Here is a 21,909-nt window from a genome sequence, read left to right as displayed (position 1 = left end):
TGACCACAAAAACGTCGGGGAGAAGAGACATTACTAACAGAATTACCCTTCGGTTCACCTTTAGGTGCCGTTGGGCTAGACACTTTAACAGGGTTAGTTATGTCTGAAACAGAAGGTGCATTAGGTAAAGGGTTAGAATGAGCTGGTCTGGACTGGCTGTGGGTATAAGTTTTGCTACTCTGTGGGGTATAATTATTTTTATTGGGCCTTTTGCCCGCCAATTGGTAGTTTTCTGCCAACTTGGCCAAATCCCCTATTTTAGAATTTACCTCTACCCTTCCTCTAATGTAATTTGATACGTTCTCTGACATAATATCTATAAAATGCTCCATTAAAATTAAGTTCCTGAGAGCCTCGTATGTTTCGGCTTTCGCCGAGCGAATCCATCTAGCAAACAATCGAATTTGATCATTCACAAATTCAGTGAGCGGTTGGTTGTGAGTAGGCCTAAGGTTACGATAAACTTGGCGGTGAGCTTCAGGAGTAATTTCATATGCCCGCAAAATACATTCCCTGACTATCATATTCGAAACACTCGTCGTCAGGCATGTTTATAAAAATATCTTGTGCTTTACCCCTAAGTCTTCCCTGTAGGATTTTCACCCACTCCTCCTTTGGCCAGTTCATGGACGTGGCCAATCTCTGAAAATGGTTGAAAAACCTTTCAGGGTCAGACTCGGAAAATTCAGGCAAATTATGCTTTTTCTCATAATGCCTGGGGTTTGAATCCCCGGCAGGTGGAGTTCCAGTGGCATTCGCTCTAATTTTAGCCTCCTCGGTTTTGAGTCTTTGCTCCTCTAATTTTATTTTTGCTATTTTAGCAGTCTCCGTGGTGTAGTGGTAAGACACTCGCCTGGCGTTCCGCGAGCGCTATGTCATGGGTTCGTATCCTGGCCGGGGAGGATTTACTGGGCGCAATTCCTTAACTGTAGCCTCTGTTTAACGCAACAGTAAAATGTGTACTTGGATGAAAAAACGATTCTTCGCGGCAGGGGATTGTATTCCAGGGACCATAGGATTAAGGACTTGCCCGAAACGCTACGCGTACTAGTGGCTGTACAAGAATGTAACAACTCTTGTATATATCTCAAAAAAAAAAAAAAAAAAAAAAAAACTAAAGCTAATTCTCCCTCCCTATGAGTTGCACTTTCTGCTTGGCTAGGCTGGCATAAAGGTGTATCACTTGCCAATAGTTCTTCATCAATACAATGTTGTAATATTTCATTCACCAAAGTCCACTTTTTATCTGCGACATTTAATTCTAGGCCAAATTCCTGGCCTAACAATACTAAATTAGACTTTTTAAGTTTCTTTATCTCTACCACTGAAGGCTCCCTTGCCAGTTTCTGCATTTCAGAAGACATCACTAATAATTTTAGCTCCCAGCCAAAGAAAAAATTAAAAAATAAAAATTGGAAAAAAAACAAAAATTTGCACGGCCCCTAACACAAGGCCACACTAACCTTAATCGTGAAGGGATCCAGCTGGGTGTCCAGTCAGTGCAAGAATGTCCTTTGCTAGATGAGCTGGACCCTAGGCTAGCACACAACCATTCTGCGGAAAACAAAAAATTTTAATTTTGGCACTCAAGAATCTAATTTTTTACACTTATAATGCTCATCCCGGACTGGCCAACCACTTGTTACAAAATACAGTGTGTGGGGGCTATGGGGTACTGGTAATATTAAGGGGTAAGGGTAGTTAGAAGACAAGAGTATCAAATATGAGAGAGCTAAAAGGCCCGGCCCCCAAAATAAACTATCCACAGTAGTAATAACTTGCTACTAGACCATATATGTTAGTCTAAGGGTTGATCAATGCGCTCCCACACTGGGAGAAGAGATACTCTGTAATTCATGTACTTATTTATTAACCCCTTAACAACCCCCCATATACACTCACACCAATAATAATAATAATAATAACTTTACCACGCTATCTTACGTTAAAAGCCTTGGTCCACTTAAGACAGGATACAAGGTTTACACTAATAACAAGCTAGGGTAAAGTACTACTGGATAAGCACTGAAGCTGGATGCAGCTTAGGGTAGTGAAACCACGTGGGACCCTAATACAAACACAACACTTAGGGGTACCCAAAACACTGGCAAATACTATCCCCAGGTCTCACCAATCGTTACTACCAGAGTAGGTACACTTAATAATGCCCCGTACTTAACTTAAGGATACAGGAACTTCAGGTAAGGGAAATAAGTAAGAGGAGAAGGGAGAAGAGTAGGGGTGCAGCCACAGAGTAGATCTTATCCGCACGACACCAGCCAGAGAAGAGAGAGCTCCTCGCGACCACCTGGCCTCCCTCATGTCGTGGTGCCGGAAGGAGCCTAATTGATCGTGCAGCTAAGCACATTAAAGATCTTCCCCTATGCAACGTATTGTTACTTTATGAATGATTAGAAAGTATTAGTAAGCAAAGTTGGTGCCTATGTTATTATTTAATAATCAACCCCAGCTCAGTCTTTAAATGCTCTTTGAGAAACAATAATAGTCTTACGTCTGGCAGGGAAGATACAAACAATTGACATTCGAGATGCACTGAACTGTACTACTAGGAAGTTTAATAGCTCAATTTTGACCTCTGGTTTCCACTGGAGAACCCAGGGTCGTAACAATCGCAGAGACCAGAATCCTCGGGTCTACCCCTAGCTGCTCTAGACGGCGTGGCTACAGCGTTTGCCCTAATCTGGATGATATGAGCAAAATCTCCTCCGCTTAGCAGACGGGTACCGGATGGGAACTACTTATGGCAAGATAGGACCTCACAAGAGGACGCAAGGCCGGCACCGTCGACAATGCTATACAGTTTTGCGTTCCACTTTCTAGAGCGCTTAGTCGTTCTGTTAGAAGGGGTTCCGGTGGCCGTGGTCGGGTCTACCCATCTTTAAGATAAAAACTAAGTACTACCTAATTAACTCCATGTAACCTACCTTACCCCCTAAATGTCAAACCCTGTCTTACTATTTTAAACAATGCTGTTTGTTGACCAAATTGTATATTTGCTATTTTCTGCCATGTTCCCCCCTTTTCTTATCCTTTTCCTTTTATCCTTTTCTTATTTTTGATTTTCTGAACACATTTTGTACTTTAATCTCAATTAGTATTAAGTTTTAGTCATAGTGTTTTTCCTGCCCGAAACGCTTTGCGTAATAGTGGCTTTAGGCATTGTATGTACTAGCTTTATCTATAAATTTACATGTTTGTATCTCACCTTGTATGTATGTACTTTACCTGAATAAACATTTTGATTTTGATTTGATTTTTTGAAATACTTTAACACAAAAGTACAAACAAGCGTGTGACTTCTGACTTGGTTTTTATTAATTAATATACATATTAGGCACTTACTTTTAATACTTATTATTATATACATTTATAAGTATGGCATAATAAATGTTATTGGATATTACCCCAAAACTGTCCGAAGTCTTTTTTGTGCGTTCGATCGTGTTCGTGGACATGCAGACGTGTTGTGTTTACGGTGGCGGGCGCCGTTCTTACGAAGTCCGGATTATGTCCATCATATTACTGAGCTTCATTTATTAACTACATGTCTGCTAAGTACAAGATTTGTAACTGTTAATAGCATTATATTGTGGTTTTAATATTGAGCAGTTATATATATTTATACGAAACGTTCTAATTTGGTGTGGGAAATGGTCATAATATATGAGTGTGCGAGATGGTTGGTGTGTACCAAGTGTCTAGTATCCCTGGTGACAACAACAGTGACCCGCCTGGCAGCTGCTCTTATGCTGTATTACTCCTGTTTCCTCGCGTTAGTGAGGCTTAAGGCGTCTTAATACTGATAACAGCATGGTCTGTGGGGCCGTCTGGTGTGGGCTTACGGCTAGACCAACTTTGACATTGTGTGTGTCATTGGTAATTGACCGGAATGGTGGCCCAGAGGTGGTATAGGGTTATGGTGAGGTGGGAGGCGTGTTGCTGGCGGCCTCCGTGTGGGGTACTTCACCGCCTTCGTCAGTAGCACCTGGCGCACTTTATACCAACCATTGTGTGGGGGATACGTATGTACTGTACCCCCAAAAAAATATTTAGAAGATTTGTTCATTAAACATCACTACCGCATATTATGTCAGAGGGTACGAGTTGGTCTTCTGTTGTTAGCATACCTGGAGAAGGAGCATACCTGGAGAGGGTTCTGGGAGTTCTTATACTCCCTGAGCACGACCTGAGGCCCGGCTTGACTTGTGATAACTTGGTCCAACAGGCTGTTGCTTGGAGCGGCCCGCAGGCCCACATATTCACTACAGCCTGGTTGGTCCGGAACGTCTTGCAAGAATTTTTCTAGGTGCCTCTTGAATCATCCACTTTTGTTCCAGCAATATTTCTAATGCTTGCTGGGTGGGTGTTAAACAGCTGTGGACCTCTGATATTCAGACAGTGCTCTCTGATTGTGCCTATGGCTCCTCTACTCTTCACTGGTTCTATTTTGCATTTTCTTCCATATCGTTCACTCCAGTATGTTGTTATTCTACTGTGCAAATTTGGGATCCGGCCTTCAAGTATTTTCCATGTATATATTACTTGATAACTTCTCGTCTCCTTTCCAAAGAGTGCATTTTGAGAGCTTTGAGACGGTCCTAATGATTTAGATGTCTTATCGTTTCTATGCGTGCCGTATATGTTCTCTGTATTCCCTCTAATTCAGATCTCTCCTGCACTGAAAGGGGAAGTGAGTACCGAGCAATACTCAAGTCAGGACAGCACAGTGATTTAAATAGTATTAGCATTGCTATGGGGTCTCTGGATTTGAACGTTCTCATAATCCATCCAATCATTTTCCTGGCCGCTGCTATATTTGCTTGGTTATGTTCACTAAATGTCAGGTCGTCAGACATCATAATTCTCAGATCTTTTACATGTTGCTTTCCTTCTATAAGCAGATCTGATTGTGTCCTGTTCCTTGTGTTTCATTTAACTTCCACGTTTCCACCATACCTAAGTACTGTAACTGGAACTTGTCACTGTTACCTATTTGGACCTCTGCTTTTCATTAGGGCTATTTTGCACATCCTGTCATGGTTCATGGTCTCAAGTGATGTTATTTCCATATGCTGGTTTTGAACCAGTCCCTCTTAATATTTTCAAGGTGTAAATTATTACGTATCTCTTGTCTGCTGTCCTTAGAATACAGATTTAATAATTTCAATTAGTTCCAATAATTTAGATGTTTGCTAGAGTGGATTCTAGCAGTAACGGATCTTTGGGCACACTCCAGGTCAGCAATTTCTCCGGCTTTGAATGGGGTTGATATTGCGTAACAATATTCCACCCTAGAGAGGACTTTCCATACCAGTTCATCATTGGTATGGAAAGTAGGAAAGTATCACCATTGGTATGGCATCTCTTGTTTGAAAGGTTGTTGTTATCCAACCTGTCAGTTTTCTTGCAGTCATGACAGCTACTTTATTGTGTTTATTAAATGTAAGGTCCTCCTACATAATTACTTCCAGATTCTTTATATTGCTTTTTAATTCTGTATTTATATGTAGTTTCCCTTTTTTATATTTTTGTTTCTTCCATTGTGTAAGAGCTTGAACATATCTTCATTAAACAACATATTTTTATCTGTTCCCAATGAAAGACCTCATTAACATCAGGTTAAAGGTTTGTTGTATCCTTTATATTGCCTACTCTCATGAAAATCCTAGTGTCATCTCCAAAGGATGATACAGTTCTATAATTTGTATCCTTCTCTATGTGTGATCAAATATTAAGAAAATGTACCGGAGCAAGCACGGTACTTTAGGAGACTTGAGTTTTTCACTGTGGACGATTCTGAATTTTACTTTGTTGACTATTACACCCTGAGATCTTTTCGATAGGAAGTTCAAGATCCATCTCCATATTTTGCCAGTAATTCCTTTTGGATGCATTTTGTGTGCAATAACACCATGATTACATTTGTCAAAAGCATTTTCAAAATATGAATATTACATCAGCATTTTGTTTGTCTTCCATGGCATCTAAGGCCATGTCATAGTGATCTAGCAATTGTGAGAGGCAGGAGCGCCCTGTTACAAACCCATGTTTATTCAGGAATACACACACTTTTCAAAGATTTTTATGATGTGTGGTGTTTGACCTGTTGGTCTATAATTTTTTGCGTCTGTTTTACTACCTTTTATGAAGTGGGGTGATCTATGCTGTTTTGAGTATATTGGGTAAATATTCATCGACACTTGAATATTGAATTATTCAAGAAAGAGGAAATTTTAAGTCAGATCCTTGTAGGATCTTACTAGATAAATTTTTTAACAAGTTAAAAACAATTTATAGCATCAAAGCTATGTACATTAGTTATTTAATTGAGAAGATCAAATTTATTAATTTAACCATTAACTCTCTTTGGGGACATGGCACATGCTTACATCACAGGAATTTTATTACATGTATCCCATTAATTTATCAACATAATATAACTTGATTAATTACTCATAATTATCTATTTTATAGATATGAATAGGTTGTAATTAAAGTAAGACAACAACAGAAAATGAATCCTTATAGTTCTTAAATAATTTAAATTATATACACAATAATATATGTTTAGGTGGGAGAATTTTCCCACATTTTCCCATACTTATGGTCCTGCTCTCTCGGGCTCATTGTTCACGGCTTGATCTACTAGGGTTTTCAGTATCCCCTGGTGCTGCTGCTGCTTTCTTTAAGAACTCTTGGATTTTTACTCTCCACTGCTCCTAGTATCCTTCTTTTGTACCTCATTCTCTGTAGTGACAGAGCAACAGGGAGCTACTGACAAAGCCCTCCCAGGAAACCAGAATTGAATGTAATGAGGTCTTTCTGGTGTGTCCTTGGTAGCTTTCTGGACCCACCCATTCCCTTTCAGGTGTGTTGGTTTGCCTTAGGGTTGCTGAAGGGTTTCACTGGATGAGCCAGTAGTTCTTGGTGTTGCCATCAGTTGGTGGGGAAGTGGAACTGAAGATTTAATTACCTAACTACTGTGTGTGTCATTTTCTGTTTAGTCTACTTCTCTGGGGTAGCCCTTTCAGCTCCCTGGAGCTATCCAGGCTGATATGTATATTATTAGACTTTGGCATCAATCAGTGTGGATGGAGTTCTAGGCTTACCAGGGACCATGAAGCAGAACCTGGCCCCCTTTAGAGAGGCACGAGGAGCAATAGCTTATAGAATTGTGCATGGGATTTGGAGCAGCCTATGTCTGCCATTGATCGGGCCAGGCACCCAGAAAGGTAAGCGCCTCAAAACAAACCCCTATTCTGGTTAAAACGACTAAAATAGACTAACATGTGGACAGAACTCCCCAATTAAAAACGAGAAAATGACCAGGACATCACATGTGCCGCGCCGTATGTCTGCACAGCTCCTCCCACTCCCAGGGAGGGGGCACCAGTTCTCAGCTGATGTGATTGTGGCTCAGCCGTGTGGCTCCAGCTCCAGATTCTCTTGTGTTGTTCTGTTCTTTGTGTCCAGTACTGCTCTTACGGTGGCGTGTGAATTGGGAGTAATATTCACAGGTACTTGGGCTGCATGTGCTTAGGGTTCCCATTCCTGAGTGCCCTGTAAGTACTGCCCTTGGGGCTTAGGGTTATCTTCCACAAGTCACCTTGGGGATCTACCTTTGTTGGTCTTTTGCTCCCCAGTGATTGAATACCCCCCGAGTGTATTGGTGGTTTCCTCTCTTGTTTACTTGGGGTAAGTGGTAGTTTTTGCACTGGTAGGGGCGCAGGGTACTGCGCAGCTAGTTTTCACCCATAACGGTAGCCGACTCTGTTCCTCCTGGGCACGTTGTCCTCTTGCGGGGTATTTCTTCTCAATTTTGTTTCTGCCTGGGGGGGGGGGGCTTCTGCCTTTGTGTCCCTTGCCCCCAGTTATCTTAGGGTCTTCACCTCTGGTGTTCGGTGGTACCCTCTGCTTGGCCCCTCATGAGTGGACACATCCCGGAGGTTCAGTTTTAGAAGTTTGTTTGGTAGACTTGGGCATCGGTTAGCAGTACCCTGCCTGGGCTTACCCTTAGCGAAAACAGCCTAAGGGCACCTGGGAATTTCCGCAGGGGCGCAAAGGGTCCAATGGATGCGACTCCTGGGCCCCCTCTCACTTCATGCGAGTTTGAGGTTGCTCTGTCCCCTTGTCTCAGGGCAATGGTCATTTTTTTTGCCTCTTGTTATGCTGCCTCTTGGGGTGGTGACACCTTCGACCCGGAGTCCTATGAGAATTGTTGCCTGTTTGTGACTCAATTCGTCCAATCAACTGATGACATTATTCGGGTGCAAGCACCTCAGGCATTGCATGCTAGGTATAGGTTGCTGCAAAGTGCTTGGTTATTTGCTTTCCCGGATGCCCTGAGGCTGCCCCGCTTTGCTTATAGGGATCCAGACTTGGTGGTGTTGGTCGCTTCGGCCTTGGTTCAGTCCGTACCCTCTCATTCTTTCCCTGCTGTTGTTCATTCTGTCCTCCCCTACCCCTTGCTTCCGGTTCCCAAGCATCTGAGGGCTTCAGGGTTTAGGCAGGGTTTAGAGGTTTCTGAAACTCGGGCAGTTTCGGGGGTTGCACCTTCCAGGGTGGCGACGGAAGCATTCAAGTCCATTCCTCCAGCTGTGGCCCCAGGGTCTGACCCGTGGGCTCCTTCTCTTCCTGCTTTTCTGGCCACCTCGGCTTTTTCTTGTGAGGCTAGGGCTTTGGGGGATGACTCGCCCTCAGGGCCTGACATGGAGGTTCCCGGGGTTGGGGAGGAGCTGAGTTGGGGGAATTAGGCCCCGTTGGACCCTGCCTGGGTTTTCAAACCCTCAGAGCGGGGCTTTCTGTTATAAGGAGTTGGGTTTTCCTTTCCTCCCTCTGAGTACGAGTTGGATTTGGGTTCAGCTCCTCCCCAGGTTCTGTTCTGTATCCCTGCGGGTCCTTCGGTTCTGTCCTTCCGGAGGGTTTCGGCTTACCGCATCTCTCCTACTAAGGTGCAGGCAGCCATTGTGGCTTACATCTTGCGTGACCTGGATTATGCCTCTATAATGGATTCGTTGTCTTTCAGGTTTGGGTCATCGTTTCCATACTGGGTTCGTTATAAGGTTCTGGAGTCATCCTGGCTTGCGGACTACCAGTTGTCGTCGTTGGATGCATGGGGTACTTTCTGTTGTACTCACACGCTTGAGTGGTGCGAGGCATTGATGGTGGTCTAGGTTTATTTGGGGGCGATTTTGAGCACTTTATTACGTGCTTGTTCGCTCCTGCCTTTCTGCGGGATATGGGCGCGATTCAGCTTCACGTGCAGGTTTCCTCTGTCAGCTACGCTCGTGGCTGAGGACTTGCGCGCTCGTGGCTGAGGACTTGCGCGCTCGTGGCTGAGGACTTGCGCGCTCGTGGCTTGCTGACTTCGGTCTTGCGTTTCTTTTCCCTCCTGGAGCTATCTTCGAATTGGCTTATGGAGGATGTGGAGGCGCTTGGAGTCATTCCTGGGGTCAGGTGCCTTGGTCTCGGCTGGTCGCACGTCATCTTTGCTGCTGAAGTTGTTTGTGCCATTCCTGCGAAATGCGGTGTCGCAGTTTTTCACTTCACGTCTCACGTGTTGGCAGGTTGTGCTCACTTCCTCCATGGAATTTGCTTAGGCCCTGGCTGTTGGGTTTTCTTCGCCCTTTTCTTTTCTTCTTCCTGCACTCGGTCGGGTCGTCTCGGAGTGAGTGCACTTGGGCGTGGTCAAAACGACGACGTCTTTGGTGGGTTTCCCGCCCGTTTCCGGTTCCGAAATGGGACTGTGCAGACCTGCGGTTCATTCTGGACTTGTCCTGTCTGAACCCCTGGGTTTCTGGTCTCTAATTTCGGATGACCACTCTGTCCCTGGTCCGGCTTGTGTTGGAGCCAGGCGCTTGGATGGTGTCCCTGGACTTCAAGGATGCGTATTGGCACATCTGGACTTTGCATCTGGACTTTTTGACACATCTTTATTGTCATTTGTATGGCGATCAGGTGGCTGGTTTGATGTCCCAACTGTGGTCTTCTTCTCAGTGACAGTATGTGGTGTCTTGGTGTTTTTTTCCTCATTTACTCTCCCTTCCCTGTCTTCTTCTTCGATATACATCTTGTTCCTAATACTATCGCTTCTTATCGTGCGGCATTGATGGAACCACTTCTGCTTGCGTTTGAGGTAGACGTTCCTTTGGCCCCGTTTCACAAGTCTGTCTGTCTGAGCCTTCTTGGTAATGGGGCGGGTTCTTTTTCTTTCTTCGCCTCAGTTTACTGTGGCCTCTTTGATCCGGGATTGTTTTTGGAAGGCTTGGTTTTTTTATTTCCTTGGCTTCCGGTTGTCGGGTGGGTGAGCTTCATGCTTTCCTCTGGCGTCAGGATTTTTGGTACTTGGGGGTCATTTTGTTCGTTTACATCCTGCTCCTTCTTTCCTGGCGAAGAATTAGACGATGGGTTTCTGGAGGGGTCCTTTGGTTTTGGTGGCTTGGTTGGTTTGATCAGGGGTGCATCATGTGCTTTATCCAGTAGCGACTTTACGCCGCTACCTTCGCGCCACCAGTTCTGTTTCGGTAGACTCGTTGTGGATTGATCAGGTTTCTCTGATTTCCTGTTCCAGAGCTTGTGTTTCTTAGGTTGTCCACAGTATCATTAAAGTTAGCCAGCCTACGGTCTATGCTCGTGCTCATGATGTTTGCAAGTATGCTGCCTTGTTGGCTGTTTTTGGTAATACAGTACTTCTTGGGTAGATGTTCAGGCTCGGGGGGGTTTGGAGGTCTAACGGGGTCTTGGCCGCTAGGTATCTAGCGAACATTCTGGGTCCTCTGTGGCCTTGTGTTGCATTTTGACATCTGTCTCAGCCTTCAGTCGCAACATCGAGGTGTTACCTACGTGGCTCCTGCCTCCCTGGTAGGTTTCCAGTTATTGTCCTTCTCTGTGTTAGGTAGCTTTAGGGAGCCGACAGGGCTCCCCACAGAAAACCAGCATTGAATGAAATGAAATGCCAGTTTCTGGGGGAACCCTGGAGACCCCCTGTCACCCTCCATTCCCCAGGTCGGCAGTGTTTTTCTCGGAAAAGAACTGAAGCCGGTCGGTCCTGGCATCCCGGGCTGGTTGCCCCTCCCTCCTACGAGTGGGGGGAGGTAGACTAGGTTCAACTAGTGGAGGCTAGTTGAACCAAGTTTTGTTGATTCTTTTATTATTGGGGGAGTTCTTTTGTCATTTTGGGGGCTTTGGTTGCATTTTTTAACCAGGCAGTGGTTTGATTCGCCAATCTTTCTGGATGCCTTCCCTGGTGATGGCAAAGATGATATCCTTTAAAATGTATAGTGATCATAGGCCATTACTCTGTGTGCCTCTCTGAGGGGATCAGGTTTTGGCTCGTGGTCCCCAGTAGTCAAAAAGAACTCCGCAACTGATGATGCTGTGTAGTATGGCACTGAATGAGTGATGATAGTTCTAGGGGTCTCCGGGGCTCGCCAAGAAACTGGCATTTCATCACAATACATGCTGATTTTGTTAGTGTATATTTACCTGTACAGTACTTTTGTATTATATTGTACTTATTCAGTACTTTTTCTTTCCAGTAAGTACTTGGAGTGACTCATTATAAGAACAAGACTGAACATTTTTTAAAGATGGAGTGTGGGGAGGGCACTCCAGAGCAAGGACTTGGTGAGGATAGAATCCTTGACAGTGAAGACAGCTCTCCTGCTAGCTCTGTTCAAGATGAGTCAACTAGTGCTTCTGAAGACCAAGACAGTGAGTCATCATCAGAAGACTCGCAAGAAAGTAACCCTGTCACATTAATGACTTCTCAAATAACTTTTCCATGGATAAATCCACAAGAAATTCTTCAGGCACCAGAGCTTGAGAGTGAAAAAGAATTAGAGACCAGTAACGCTAAAACTGTTCAGGAGTCAAAATGTAATACTAAAGACGAGACTGTAATATTAATTGATTATGAACAGGACACACAGGGAAACAGCTACAAAACTGTTCAGGAAAATTTATTGAAGGCAAATGAGCAAATTGGGGAGGATTCTAATGCAGAAGATAAACAAAATGTGCTTTACACAGAGAGTTCCTTAGATGCAAATGAAGAAGCAGTAGCGTCAGATTCTTCATCAGAGAGTATACAATATATGACTACCATCAAGCCAGGTTGTAGGGAGGTTAATTCATCAGACACAGTAGATTCCTCCTCAGAAAGTAGAGAAATGGGAGAAATAAATAATGACACTGACACTGATACTTTGGATAGCTCCTTTGGAGCCATTCAAGAACAGATTGTTGATGAATCTGGTGAAGAAAGTATTCAAGAGACAAGCAGGTACAGTAGTGATGAGGTTACGAGAACAGCACGTGACGAACTAAAGATGGTACTAGATGATAGGGGTGATAACGAGGCCTCTTTCCCTGGTAACGGAGTAGATGAAAGGGGTGATGATGAGGCCTCTTCCCCAGGCAGTGGAGTAGATGAAAGGGGTGATGATGTCTCATCCCCTGGTAACAAAGTGTATATAAGGGATGATGACGAGGTCTCTTCCCCTGGTAATGAAGTGTATGGAAGGCATGATTATGAGGCATCTTCCCCTGGTAGTGGATTGGGTGAAACAGTTGATCATCAGGCCTCTTCACCTGGCAGTGAATTAGATGAAAGGGATGATCATCAGGCCTCTTCTCCTGGCAGTGGATTAGATGAAAGGGATGATCATCAGGCCTCTTCTCCTGGCAGTGGATTAGATGAAAGGGATGATCATCAGGCCTCTTCTCCTGGCAGTGGATTAGATGAAAGGGATGATCATCAGGCCTCTTCCCCTGGTAATGGAGTAGATGGAAGAGGTGATGAGGCCTCTTCCCCTGGCAGTGGAGTAGATGAAAGGGATGACCATCAGGCCTCTTCCCCTGGTAATGGAGTAGATGGAAGAGGTGATGAGGCCTCTTCCCCTGGCAGTGGAGTAGATGAAATGGATGATGATGATGTCTCATCCCCTGATACTGAAGTGTATATAAGGGATGATTATGAGGCCTCTTCCCCTGGTAGTGGAGCAGGTGAAATGGATGATGGTGAGGCCTATTCCCCTGGCAGTGGAGTAGATGAAAGGGTTGATCATCAGGCCTCTTCCCTTGCCAGTGGAGTAGATGAAAGGGTTGATCATCAGGCCTCTTCCCCTGGCAGTGAAGTAGATGAAAGGGTTGATCATCAGGCCTCTTCCCCTGGCAGTGAAGTAGATGAAAGGGTTGATCATCAGGCCTCTTCCCCTGCCAGTGGAGTAGATGAAAGGATTGCTCATCAGTCCTCTTCCCCTGGTAGTGGATTAAGTGAAAGGGTTGCTCATAAGGCCTCTTCCCTTGGAGTAGATGAAAGGGTTGATCATCGGGCCTCTTCCCCTAGCAGTGGAGTAGATGAAAGGGGCGACCATCAGGCCTCTTCCCCTGGAGTAGATGAAAGGGTTGATCACCAGGCCTCTTCCCCTGGCAGTGAAGTAGATGAAAGGGTTAATCATCAGGCATCTTCCCCTGGCAGTGGAGTAGATGAAAGGGTTGATCACCAGGCATCTTCTCCTGGCAGTGGAGTAGATGAAAGGGTTGATCACCAGGCATCTTCTCCTGGCAGTGGAGTAGATGAAAGGGTTGATCACCAGGCATCTTCTCCTGGCAGTGGAGTAGATGAAAGGGTTGATCACCAGGCATCTTCCCCTGGCAGTGGAGTAGATGAAAGGGGTGATGATGTCTCATCCCCTGGTACTGAAGTGCATATAAGGCATAATTATGAGGCCTCTTCCCCTGGTAATGGATTAGAGGAAATGGATGATGGCGAGGCCTATTCCCCTGGCAGTGGAGTAGATGAAAGGGTTGATCATCAGGCCTCTTCCCCAGGTAATGGAGTAGATGGAAGATGTGATGAGGTTTCTACCTCTAATAATGGATTAGGTGACAATAGTGGCGATGAAGCCTGTGTAACCTATGGACCTGAATCAAATGAGAGCCGTGCTGAAGTAATGTATTCTCCTGACAGTGGATTGGATGGAAGGGGTTATGAGGAGGAATCTACCGCTGATAAGGAATTAAATGGAAGAGCTGATGTAGCGTCTACTTCTGATAATGAATTAAATGGAAGAGATCTTGAAGAGATGTCCGCCCCTGATAATGGATTAGATGAAGTGGGTGATGAAGTAATGTATTCCCCTAATAATGGATTAGATGGAAAGGGTAATGAAGAGGTATCTACTACTGATAATGAATTAGATGGAAGAAGTGATGAGGTATCTTTCCCTGATAATGGAATAGATGGAAGGGGTAATGAGGTATCTACTGATAATAGATTAGATGGAAGAAGTGATGAGGTATCTTTTCCTGATAATGGAATAGATGAAAGGGATAATGAGGTATCTACCCTTGATAATGGATTAGATGGAATGGATGATGAGGTATCTACCCCTGATAATGGATTAGATGGAATGGATGATGAGGTATCTACCCCTGATAATGGATTAGATGGAATGGATGATGATGTATCTACCCCTGATAATAGATTAGAAGGAAAGGGTGTTGAGATATCTACCCCTGATATTGGATTAAATGGAAGAGGTCATGAAGCTGTATCAGCCCCTGATAATGGATTAAATAGAAGGGGCGATGAAGCATCTATCCCTGATAATGGATTAAATGATATGGACAATGAAGCAATGTATTCCCATAATAATGAATTATATGGAAAGGGTAATAAAGAGGTATCTACTGCAGATAATGAAGTAGATGGAAGGGTTGATGAGGTATCTACCCCTGATAATGAATTAGATGGAAGGGTTGATGAGGTATCTACCCCTGATAATGGATTAAATGGAAGGGTTGATGAGGTATCTAACCCTGATAATTTATTAGATGTGTGTATTCCTGACAATGAATTAAAGGGAAGAGATCATGAAGAGGTGTCAGCCCCTGATAATGGATCAGATGGAAAAGGTGATGAGGTATCTACCCTTGATAAAGGATTAAATGCGAAGGGTGATGAAAGAATGTTTATCCCTGATAATGTATTAGATGAAGAGGGTTATAAAGAGTCATCTACCCGTGGTAATGGATTAAATGGAAGGGGTGATAAAGTCATGTCTACGATTAATCATCGACAACAGCTGGTACTTTATGGAAGTAGTGATGAGGCGATGTCTTCCTCTGATAATGAACAACAGCCAATACTAGGCAGGATGGGTGATGAACGAGCATCTACCCCTGATGATGAACAGCAGATGATGATAGATAGAGGAAAGAGTGATGCTGAGGCTTCCATTCTCTATCACGGACACCAGTTGGTACTATATGGAAGTAGTGATGAATCAGTATCTTCTGATAATGAACAACAGATGATACTAGATGAAAGTGGCAATGATTTAGATTCTATTTCTGATAAGGGAAAACAGATGGTTCTAGATGGGAAGGGTGATAAAGGGCAATCTAGCCCTGTTACTGGACAGCAGACGAAGCTTGATGGAAAGGTTGATACCGAGTTTTCTGCCCCTAATCATGCACAACAGTTGGTACTGTATGAAAGTAGTGATGAATCAGTGTCTTCTGATAATGAACAAGAGATGATACTAGATACAAAACATGATAAACAGGAATCTACCCACAATAAAGAACAAAAGTTGGTACTCGCTGAAAAGTGTAAAGATTGGGTATCTAACTTTGATGATGGGCAACAGCTGGTATTAGATAGCACTGATGTAATGGAATCTACCCCTGCTAGTGGAGAGCAGCAGGTATTAGACAGAAGCACTGTTGTATTGGAGTCTACCTCTGCTAGTGAAGAGCAACTGGTATTAGACAGAAGTACTGTTGTATTAGAATCTACCCCTGCTAGTGAAGAGCAACTGGTATTAGACAGAAGCACTGTTGTATTGGAGTCTACCCCTGCTAGTGGAGAGCAGCTGGTATTAGACAGAAGCACTGGTGTATTGGAGTCTACCTCTGCTAGTGGAGAGCAGCTGGTATTAGACAGAAGCACTGTTGTATTGGAGTCTACTCCTGCTAGTGGAGAGCAGCTGGTATTAGACAGAAGCACTGGTGTATTGGAGTCTACCTCTGCTAGTGGAGAGCAGCTGGTATTAGACAGAAGCACTGTTGTATTGGAGTCTACTCCTGCTAGTGGAGAGCAGCTGGTATTAGACAGAAGCACTGGTGTATTGGAGTCTACCTCTGCTAGTGGAGAGCAGCTGGTATTAGACAGAAGCACTGGTGTATTGGAGTCTACCTCTGCTAGTGGAGAGCAGCTGGTATTAGACAGAAGCACTGTTGTATTGGAATCTACCCCTACTAGTGAAGAGCTGCTGGTATTAGATAAGAGAGAGGTTGCAGAGGCTTCATTTAATAATGAACAACATCTAGTTGTAGATGGAAGGGATGATACAAAGGCTTCTATTTCTGAAAGTGAAGACCAAGTGATTAAAGAGGGAAAGAGTGATGTCAAGTTGCCAGTCTCTCTCAATGGACAGCAGTTGGTCCTAGATGAAAGTGATGATGATGCTATGTCTCCTGATAATGAGCCACAGCTGGGTGTTGATGGAAGCAGTGGTGATGGAGAGGCTTCTATCCATGGCAGTAGACATCAGTTGGAACTGGATGGAAAGGGTGGTGCAGATATGTTTATAGTTAATAATGAACAACTGGCATTAGATGGATGGGGTGGAAAAGAAAAATCGACTCGACTAAAACTAGACAAGAGGGATGATACAGAGGCTTCTAAGCTTGATAATGGACAACAGGTGGCACTAGATAGAATGGATGAAGAAGGTACATCTTCCCTTCATAATGAAAAAAAAATAAAATTGAATGAAAGGGATGCAGAGGCATTTGCCTCTGATAATGCATGTAAGTTAACACAAGCTGAAAGTGGTAAGTTGCTTACCCCTGATAATGGACATGAGAACTTACTTACAAAAGAACTGGAGCAAGTTTCCAAAGTATCATTATTAGAAAGTGGTAATATTGACAATGAAAACAAGAGCGTGCCCACACTTGAACCACAGATTGATGGGGTATCAGAGATAACAAGAAATCAAGAGCAAATACCTACAGACTTTGTTTCTGAAGAAGTTTCAACATGCACATTTGAGGAAAATGATAACAAAATAGATAATTTTGACAAATCTGAATATGGCCAAAAACTAAAGAGGAAATTTAGAAAAAAAAATCCTCCTATAAACAGAGCAACACAGACTGCTATTCAGCTCTTAGATTCGAGTGAATTTAGTGATTATTCTCTAGACCTAGTCACAATGCAAGTTGAAGTTGGCTTCATGTCTGTGGATGCCCTCCAGAATCTCGATCCCTCCCTTGATGAGTGGCCAGTGTTGCTTGTGTCACAGCTGAGTTTGCGTGATAGTATCATCAGCACCCTCAATGCCAAATTATTAGAGCTCATCTCAAAAGGCCGCAGGCTTGAGCAGGATGCTGACTACCTCAAGCTCAAGGTAAGCTAATAATACAAATGAGAATGTAAATATATTATATCTCTATCTTAGTATACTTTGGTAGCAGTCTTTCTTGTAAACATATGTTGTTGAATATGACCGAAAAGGTAAGATTAATAATTCTAACACGAATCTTCTCAATATTTCTTATGTTTTTCTTCACTGTCGGTGGTAATAAAAATAACAGTTCTCCAAAATTCATTTTTTTTCTATTGTCTGAAGCCTGAACGCGTTTCGTAATTCGTATTACATTTTCAAAGACTTAATTTACACACAAATTCTTTGTACTTGTACTCTATTGGATGAGGTGATGTGGTACAAAAGTTTTGGGTGAGGTGACAAACACAAGACAGAACAGGAAACAATGGGTATAAATTGGATAAGTGAACATATGAATGGAAGTAACTGCAGAAGGTCTATTGGCCCATACTTCCTCTTGCTGCTTCCATATTGGTTCGGGGTCTTGAAGTAGGTAGAATATAGTTCTGCATTAATTGGCTGTTGATTGCTGGTGTTGACTTTTTGATGTGTAGTGCCTCGCAGATGTCAAGCCGCCTGCTATCGCCGTACCTATCGATGATTTCTGTGTTGTTTGTTAAGATTTCTCTGGTGATGGTCTGGTTGTGAGAAGAGATTGTGTGTTCCTTGATAGCTCCCTGTTGCTTATGCATTGTTAGTTACCTCGAAAGAGACGTTGTTGTCTTGCCTATATACTGAGTTCTTTGGGGCTTACAGTCCCCAAGTGGGCATTTAAAGGCATAGATGACGTTGGTCTCCTTCAAAGCGTTCTGCTTGGTGTCTGGCAAGTTTTTCATGAGTAGATTGGCCATTTTTTTGGTTTTATAATAAATTATCAATTGTATTTTCTGATTTTTGTCTGTAGGGATGACGTTCCTATCAACAATATCTTTCAGGACCCTTTCCTCCGTTTTATGAGCCGTCGAAAAGAAGTTCTTGTAAAATAGTCTAATTGGGGGTACAATTGTTGTGTTGGTTGACTCTTCAGAAGTTGCATGGCGTTTTACCTTTCTTTTTATGTCTTCAACGAAACCGTTAGAGAAGCAGTTGTTGACTAGGACTTGCCTTACCCTACAGAGTTCTTCATCGACTTCTTTCCATCCTGAGCTGTGGCTAAGAGCACGGTCGACGTAAGCATTGACAACACTCCTCTTGTACCTGTCTGGGCAGTCACTATTGGCATTGAGGCACATTCCTATGTTTCTTTGGTGTAGACTGCAGTATGAAAGCCTCCGCTCCTTTCTGTGACTGTTACATCCAGTTGTTGATGCTTGGTTGGTCAGGCTGGGGGTGCATCATGTATTGTGTCCAGTTGCAGCTCTGTGCCGTTACCTGCACGCCACGGCCTTGGTGGCCGGGGACGTGCTTTGGGTTGACCCTCTTTCCCTTCTTCCCTGTTCCAGGGTTCGGGTCTCCCAGGTCATCTGCAGGGTTATTTGGTCCAGCCAGTTGCGGTCTATGCTCGTCCCCACGATGTTCGTAAGTTTGTTGCGCTGGCTGCCGTCTTCGGTAACATGTCTTGGGCTGACATTCAGGCACAGGGTTTTTGGCAGTCGAACAGGGTCCTGGCCACTCGCTACCTTGTTAATGTTTCTGGGCCTAGTCGGGCCTGTGTCGCATTGGGTCGGCGGTTGCAGCCAGTTGTCTTGACTTCACGTTGAAGAGCGAGTGCCGACCGCCTCCCGGGTAAGTCCTGCTTGTTTTGTTTTTGGGTAAATAGCTCTGGGAAGCCAAAGAGGCTCACCCCAAAAAACCAGCATTGAATGTAATGAAACGTCATTTTGTGGGTGAGACCCGGAAGCTCCCTGGCATCCCTCCCTCCCTCCCCTCCGGTCGACTTTTTTTCACGGTTTTTGACATCCATCCTCAGAACTGCATGGTGGATAGTCAACAGGGAACTGGATGGATGGTGGGGGGACTGGATGGATAGATGGACTGGGTAGATGGATGGACTGGGTAGATGGATGGAGGGACTGGATGGATGGTTGGTGGGGGGACTGGATGGATAGATGGATAGTGAGAGGACTGGATGGATGGTTGGATGATGAGGGGGACTGGAGGGATGGTGGGGGGAACTTGATGGATGGTGGAGAGGGTACGGATGGATGGTGGGGTGAACCTCCATCCCCCCCGACACCACACCCTCCCTGCTACCCACCATCCCGCCACCAGACACTCCCTGCTACCTCCATCCCCCCACACCAGATCCCCCTTTCCCCAGCTGTACCCTTCCCAGCCACATCTGGATGGTATTAACAGAAGACTGGCTTCTTTGCTACTGGCTCATGGATCAGGAGGCAGACTGCCCGACTTTAAACTCTTGTTGTTTACTGACTGTGAAAGCCTGATTGACTCTAAATGGCTGACTGACTGTAAATGCCTAACTGGTTGCTACCACAACTGTGAATGCCTGACTGCCTTTGGTTATGACTGCCTGTGACTGGTCTTGACTGTGAATGCTTGACTGATGTGTGACTGTAAGTGACTGATTCTGACTGGCTGCCACATAACAGAGGCAGTGAAATGTTTGAAAGGAAAATCTGGAACCAGTGATGCAGGTACAAAAGCATTTAAAGTGAGCAGGGGATGGTCTCACCTCCCCCCCCCCCTCCTCCTCATCCTCCCCCCCTCCTCCTCATCCTCCCCCCCTCCTCCTCATCCTCCCCCCCTCCTCCTCCCCCCCCTCCTCCTCCCCCCCTCCTCCTCATCCTCCCCCCCCTCCTCCTCATCCTCCTCATCCTCCCCCCCCTCCTCCTCATCCTCCTCATCCTCCCCCCCCTCCTCCTCATCCTCCCCTCCTCATCCTCCCCCTCCTCATCCTCCCCCTCCTCATCCTCCCCCCCCTCCTCCTCATCCTCCCCTCCCTCCTCATCCTCCCCCCCCCTCCTCCTCATCCTCCCCCCCTCCTCATCCTCCCCCCCCCCTCCTCCTCACCCTCCCCATACACCAACACCACTCCTCCCTCCCTCCTCACCGTCTCCCGTACGCCATCAAGAGTCCTCAGTGAAGGTAAAGTGCAGCTAAATGTTCACTTATTTTATTTATGGTTTATATTTATACCCGATTGTTTTGTGTATAAAAAATATGAGTAGTATTCTGTATAAAATGTATTTTTAAGTTAATATTTTTGGGGGTGGGTAACGGATTAATTCAATCTACATTATTTCTTATGGGAAAAATCATTTTGGTTGACATTTTTTGATTGACGGCGCGTCTGGGAACGGATTATGATCATAAATGAAGGTACCACTGTATTCCTTTAGAGCATTCTATTGTTCACAATTTGATATCATATTGAACAACGTAGCACAAAAATTTAGGTCACAATGCTGAAAAGAGTATAAACATTTGTGAGTGGTGGTGAATTCATGCGCAATGCTCGGCCTTCCTTGAGGTGCGCAGCAGGTCGCCTGCCGGGCCAATAATAATGTTAAGAGTTAGATGCTGGCTTTGTCAAATTGATAAATTTCATAGAAAATCTTGACAGAAATAGTTTGGGTCATCTGAAAGTAAATGCGCCTATTTTGGAAAAAAAAAATGGCCGAGTTTTATTTTGAGTTTGAACCGGCATGTGTTTGTTGACCTGGTTTATTTTCACCCATATGTTCACCCAGTTAGGCAGGTCATGACACTGCTCTTTAACAAATTGGATTTATGGACTGAGCCAGGGGATGGACTGGGACTGTGGGTGAAAAACTGTAGAACACAATATTCCTTGTTTATGTCTATCATATAACAGCATAAAATAATGATCTTGTTCTGTAAAATTGTTGTACAGTATATAATGTTGGAAATAAGGAGAGTATGAATGGTATCTCCCTTAATGTTGCTCACAACATATTTTTAAGGTTTAGAAAAAACCATAGCATATTTGAAATCAAATTCTGGGGTTTATGTAATATTCTTTAGCAAGACTTTTGTTCACTCACGTGGAGCTACTTTTGTGAAATTTGGTACAGTACTGTATAGCCTTGAGAATGTTCTGGGATGTAGGTGAACACTTGGTATAATCAGGGTGTTGATCAATGATCATCACATCAGTGGTTTAACCCCTGCATTTCGCACCTGTTTTTGGCAAAAACTTCATAGTGCAATTGTTAAGGACATATTTTTGTTGTTTTTATAACTGGTCAGGTAAAGTTAATGTCAAAATGTTTTCAAACTCAACTATTTTCATTTCAAAACACAAAGAGTGATGAAAACATTACAAAACATTAAAATATAGCGTAAGTAAAAAAAAAAATGCACAACTCTCAAAACTACATTTGTTGTTTGGCGTAGTGCAGTGGTTAAATTAAGGTTTTGCTTCAGATATGCAGCTACTTTATTTGCACCCATAGGACACAAGAAAAGTGGAGATACTGTAAATTATAACAATATTTGTATTATTGCTTTAAATTGCATTTTGTTATGTGTGTGTGTGCAAATATGCAAAACCTATGTTATG

At 44.0% G+C, this 21,909-nt stretch overlaps 1 protein-coding gene across 5 annotated transcripts in view; it reads left to right on the top strand.

The window, feature by feature from the left end:
* The first annotated feature begins 3,480 nt into the window (after positions 1-3,480).
* LOC123761511 (uro-adherence factor A) overlaps positions 3,481-21,909 on the top strand; it is a 144,286-nt gene continuing 125,857 nt past the window's right edge. For 2 of the 5 annotated variants that reach the window (XM_069313936.1, XM_069313941.1), the window contains exons 1-2: positions 3,700-3,793; positions 11,559-17,444. In XM_069313936.1, the coding sequence (XP_069170037.1) occupies positions 11,610-17,444 (5,835 nt within the window). In that variant the 5' untranslated portion in view covers positions 3,700-3,793; positions 11,559-11,609. Of the gene's footprint in view, positions 3,577-3,699; positions 3,794-11,558; positions 17,445-21,909 lie in introns of those variants that run through there. The other 3 variants (XM_069313938.1, XM_069313939.1, XM_069313937.1) reach the window with 3 other exon arrangements.

The sequence above is a fragment of the Procambarus clarkii genome, chromosome 7 (assembly GCF_040958095.1).
Source record: "Procambarus clarkii isolate CNS0578487 chromosome 7, FALCON_Pclarkii_2.0, whole genome shotgun sequence".
Classification (NCBI taxonomy): Eukaryota; Metazoa; Arthropoda; class Malacostraca; order Decapoda; family Cambaridae; genus Procambarus; species Procambarus clarkii.
This window is presented reverse-complemented; position numbering and strand designations above follow the sequence as displayed.